This window comes from Pteropus alecto, unplaced genomic scaffold (genome assembly GCF_000325575.1).
Source record: "Pteropus alecto unplaced genomic scaffold, ASM32557v1 scaffold156, whole genome shotgun sequence".
Classification (NCBI taxonomy): domain Eukaryota; kingdom Metazoa; phylum Chordata; class Mammalia; order Chiroptera; family Pteropodidae; genus Pteropus; species Pteropus alecto.
This window is the reverse complement of record NW_006437746.1, coordinates 4,500,596-4,505,717: the sequence shown is the minus strand read 5'-3', so window position 1 is coordinate 4,505,717 and position 5,122 is coordinate 4,500,596. Positions and strand designations below refer to the sequence as shown.

At 51.1% G+C, this 5,122-nt stretch overlaps 1 protein-coding gene across 1 annotated transcript; it reads right to left on the bottom strand.

The window, feature by feature from the left end:
• Window positions 1–1,309: 1,309 nt before the first annotated feature.
• Window positions 1,310–4,790, bottom strand: RTP3 (receptor transporter protein 3). The gene is made up of 2 exons (XM_006914908.1): window positions 4,636–4,790; window positions 1,310–2,147 (listed from the first exon to the last, which is right to left on the bottom strand). The coding sequence occupies exons 1-2, from the start codon at window positions 4,788–4,790 to the stop codon at window positions 1,310–1,312; spliced, it is 993 nt and encodes a 330-aa protein (XP_006914970.1).
• Between the last annotated feature and the right edge of the window lie 332 nt (window positions 4,791–5,122).

Sequence of the window (5,122 nt, the reverse complement as noted above, 5' to 3'; positions counted from 1 at the left end):
ATGTCACATGAGGGAACATAGATGAACCTTGAGGACGTTTTGCGGAGGGAAGTATGCCAGTTGCAAGAAAAGAAATCCTGTATAACTCAAGTATACGAGGCATCTAAAGTAGTCAAATTTATAGAAACAGAAAGAATGGTGGTCAGCAGGGCCCGAGAGAAGGGATAAAAGAGAAGATGCTCAATGGGTATAGGGTTTCAGTTGCGAAAAATAGAAAGTTCTAGAGAGTGCTGCAGAGGGAGCAGCCAGATGTAGGCAGGGGTAGAGCCCCTCGTCTTTGGGAACAATTGGGGTCCATGGGGAGCAGCAGGCAGATGGAGGAGGGGAGGGGCCAAGCGAATGGAAGTATTTGCAGTAAAGGCCTGACGATTGATTTGATTTCAGTCACATGAACGGAGGGAGTTTTCCAGATCAAAAAGATGTGAGGATGAATCTTCAAATTATTCTCATGAATCGGATCAGACACCTTTGAAAAGTTACTCAGTTTCAGAATCCTGGTGAGACTCCATACAGATTTCCACACGTGGTCCTTTAAAACAAGGGTCCTCCCTGGGTGTGTAACTGCCACCCAGTCGATGAAAAACAGAGCTTACACTCCAAGTGGGGGTTTATTGATTTCCTTATACAGTATATCACTATACCTCTCTACCAACATGTTAACATACGTTTTAAAACACGTGACAAGAAATAGTTAAGAAAAATTAAATGGATTTTTAAGGATATCTCGCCCGCCTCAGCGGATGGTCTTGCCTCACCTCCCAGCCGTGTGTACTCCCACTGTGGAGGCCTTTGCTTTAGAACCCAGGTGTCCAGCCTATTGTTGTTGACTGCAAAGGCCTCCACAGACTGACATCAGGGGGGCTGTGCAAAATTTTCTCGTGAGGCGACCCTCAGTTTTCATGAGATTTCTAAATGGTTCTGGGAGCCACAAAGGCTTTATAAAGTCTCTGTTCTCTAGAGAATAATGAAATGTCAGAAGTCTTTTTTTTCCCCCCCAAATTCAGGTGAAATTCACATTCAATTAACCATGAAAATTCACATTCAATGAACCGTTTGAGCAATTTAGTGGCATTTAGCTCATTCACAGTGTCGTGTGACCACCAGCTCTATCTTCTTCCCCCTCCTTTTAGAAAAACCCTCAAGATTAAGTGGTCGCTCTCATTTCCCCCCTTCTCCCCAACCCCAGGGAGCCACCAATCCAATTCCTGTGTCCCGATTTACCTGTTCTGAACATTTCACATCAATGGGATCATAGAATATATGACTTCGTATGTCTGACTTTTTAAACTTAACATCATGCTTCTGAGGTTCAGTTAGTGAGTTTTACAGCAATCACCACCACCACCACGATTAGGATTAGAACGATTATAGCGCAGCAGCAAACAACCACATTCCTGTGTGTGAGATTCTGGGCTATGTGGGAATATAGATCCTCACCTAAGGTGGAGACCTGGATTATACTTTGCCCCTGGTGGTTGGAGTTTGCTCTCGGCCTGTGTAATGCCTCCTCTTTCTTCATCTGGGTGTTTCCTGTCACTGAATCCTCTGCGGTGCTGCTCCTCGTGGGAGAAGGCGTAGAGCTGGAGATTTCTTCAGGTGAGTTTAGGATTATACTTTGCCCCTGGTGGTTGGAGTTTGCTCTCGGCCTGTGTAATGCCTCCTCTTTCTTCATCTGGGTGTTTCCTGTCACTGAATCCTCTGCGGTGCTGCTCCTCGTGGAAGAAGGCGTAGAGCTGGAGATTTCTTCAGATGAGCTTGTTGAGAAAAATGATGGGGAAGTCCGTGACTGTGTGGCCAGATCTAACCCCCTCCTAGCACAAAAGCCCCGCAGACACGCCTCGCAGTTGTCACTGTCATGTGCCCCTCTAAGGGGGCAGTCCTTGATGGTAGGGATTTCCTCCATCGACTTAAATCTTTCTCCGTAGCATTCCTTCAGAATTTTGGACACCAGGTTGTTCAGGATCCTTGAGATGTTTTCTTCTGTGAACTCAGGAATCTCAAATGAAGGCTGGGAGCACTTCCGACACCTCTGGGCAAAGACCCGCATCTTCACCTGGCCCGTGGATGTCCTCTTATTCCAGTGCATGTGGAAAAGGACTTGAACTTGGGCAGAGGCCCAGCTGCGAGAGCACCGGGAGCACTGGAATCTGTGGAGACAGAAAACGGAACCCTCGGCTTGGCTCAATATGGCCAAGGGAAGAAGGCGTGACCAGCCACACAGAGACATGACTTGACTGGGGTCATGGGTTAGTCGGGGAAGAAATTCCTGAGCCCCTCACTCCTGTCTCCACCGTGCCACCGATGTGCTCTGTGACCCACAGGAATCTCATCACGAAGATAGCAGATCACAAGCCGTCGGAGCTGAAAGGGATCTTGGGCACCTTCTAAGTCCAGTGTGATCGTTTTAGAGATAAGGCGCACGCGGTGACTTTGTCATGCCCAGAGACTCAGTGGATCTGAGAGGCAAGACAAGAAACTCCAGTTTCCTGACTCCAGATGCAGATTTGTGGGCAACAGGATCCATTAAATCAGCCCCCAAGGACCCTGAATTGACCTCCACAAATACATACAAGGTGGGGGGGTTGGTAAGTGCTATAGTCTGAATACTTGCATCCCCCTCAAATTCATACGTTGAAATCCTAACGCTCTAAGGCGATGGTGTTAGAAGGTGGGGGCCTTTGAGAGATGATTAGGTCATGAGGGTGGAACCCTTACCAATGGGATAAGTGCCCTTATATAGGAGACCCCACAGAGCTCCTTAGTTCCTACTGCTATGTGAGGACACAATGAGACGTCTGTGACACAGAGACAGCCCTCGGCTGACCAGCCGGCACTCTGATTGTGGACTTCCAGTCTCTAGAACTGTGAGCAATAAATTTCTGTTGTTTATCAGCTTCCCAGTCTGGGCTCAGAAATGTGTTATAGCAGCCTCAAAGGACTAAGACAGTAAGTCAGAGACCCACAGGTCAACGAGGGGCCCTCCAAGGTCCGGCGTCCTAGGGAAAACAGTGCTTCGCTCTCAGTTGCTCAGGCCTCTCCTCCAGGCCTGCCTCGGTCTGCCAGTGTTACGGGCAGATCAGGTCTAGCTCTCCCTTCTTTGCCCTTCTCCGTCCCAATTCACTGTTCAAAGTAGCCCGAAAAACTCCATAGTCCTCACGCCTCGGGCCTCAGACAGAGTACAAGAGAATGACACTTCACTCAGCAGGGAGAAGGGCCATTTTCTGAGCTAAGGTAGTTGGACAAATACATGTCAGGACGGATGGAGAGAGAGAAGAAGGCAGGGAAGCACATGGCAGCACCCAAGATAGGCATTGTGGGAGAGCAGCGGGCTGCAGTCTGGCAGAGACATTTAGCAGCCACTGAATTATCCATGCGTTCCCTGCCTTTTCCCAGCCCCCTTGCAGTTAGGTTGGGGCAATGTGACTAGTTGGCTAATCGGACGTGGATCCAAGTTGGGGTAATGTGAATAGGTGGCTAATCGGACGTGGATCCAAGTGATACGTGCCACTTCCGGAACGGGCACAGAAGCCCTTGGAAGATGCTCTGGCTCTCTCCTCCTGTGCTTTGGGGAACTTGGTGCCATGTGTTAGATTAAGTCTCTGATATTTCAGGGTTTATTTGTTATAGCGGCCAAACCTAGCCTGGGGCATCTGGAGTCTGGGCCGGGGAAGTGGAGGGGGATGGGAAGGAGTCAGTCAAGCCTCCCTCCTGCATCTTGATTCTTGCGTCCCAGGATGGGGTGAACGTGAGGATGAAATGAAGGGAAGATGCCAAGTTGCTGTGACCCCCGCGGGTGAGATGACCCTGCTGGGAAGTCATTCAGAGAGTTGGGGAGTCGAGAGGTGCAAAGGGGTCTGGGCCCTGTTCTTCTAAGCCGCGGGGCCCTGCCCCCACTCTGGGTCACGCTTCTCTGTTGGTGTGCCAGCACAGAATTCGAAGTTCCCCAAACAAACAAACAAAAAACAAAAACAAACAAACAAACAAATAAAGGAGCGCTGAGACTTTGCTCAGATGCTCCTGGCGCCAGTTCCCGGCCTGGGACAACTCCAGGTAGTGAGGAGAGCAGAGCTGTCTCCTCTCCACAGACCCTCTCCCAGAGACGGGGCAGTGGGCAGAGAGCAGGCCCCTGCCCCAGTCCTGGGACAGAGCCCCAGGCCCCCACCCTGTGTGCAGGGGGGTGACCCCCATCCTTGGGCCTCTGCTTTCCCACCTGGGAAAGACAGGGTGAGACTTTGGGGAGGGGGTCTCCTCAGTGCACAGGGGCCTCCCTCATGAGCTTCAGGTCTCCCAAGACAGGGGCGCATGCGCCGAGCCTTGCTCACCCAGCTCTCCTGTGCTCGAGCAAAGTCATGACCATCCCTCCCCTTCCCTTTGCGGTCACCCCTTGCAGCCTGATTTCTCCGAATCTAGGCATTTGCCCACACCCGTGCGCAGTCCTGCTGTTGTTTTGGGTTTCATTATAAAAATGAAAACCACCTTGAATGAAGCTAAACGTTCTTGGGTGGTGGCCACCTTACCTCCCGTAATCTTCAGTTTACAGGCGTGGAGCAGAACAAGAAAAGTAACAAGTAGACACAGTAAGAAATAAGGAAGGATTCTCTGGAAGGTATATATACCACCGCATTCCCTCCTCACCTGGCAAAGACCGACTGCTGGTGGTATTTCCAGTATGGCTGCAAGAGATTGGGAGTCAGATGTCTGTCTAGTGTCAGGGTCCATTGGTCCCAGGGTTTCTCCTCCTGAATCAGCTCCTGGAACTCCTGCTGCCACACCTCCATCTCCTGGTCCATGGTCGCCGCCGCCTCGGTGAGCTGGGTGGGGTCTCCTGGGTCCTGACTGATCTCTAGCAGGACGTGCAGTTCCCCACTTTAGAGAGCTGGGGCTCACACGCTTGCTCCCCTTTGTGTGACCTGTGGACGTGGTCTTTGACCTGAGGACAAAGGTCGGTTGAGTCTGGCTGCACGTTCCGAGAACGGCACTGGGCTCCCCAGGAATTTCAAAAGACACGGAACGCATAGTTTTGTTCATGAGAATAGTACCCAAGGCAGCTCCGGACCCTGCGTTGGGGAAGCGGATCTCGGTCTGGCCCTGCTCTTCCTTCCCCTTCGCCTGGAACACCCCC

Coding starts and splice junctions, on each gene's coding strand:
- RTP3 (XM_006914908.1), bottom strand. CDS start 4,790: ATGGACCAGGAGATGGAGGTGTGGCAGCAGGAGTTCCAGGAGCTGATT. Junction 2,148..4,635: donor CAGCAGTCGGTCTTTGCCAG/GTGAGGAGGGAA, acceptor CTGTCTCCACAG/ATTCCAGTGCTCCCGGTGCT.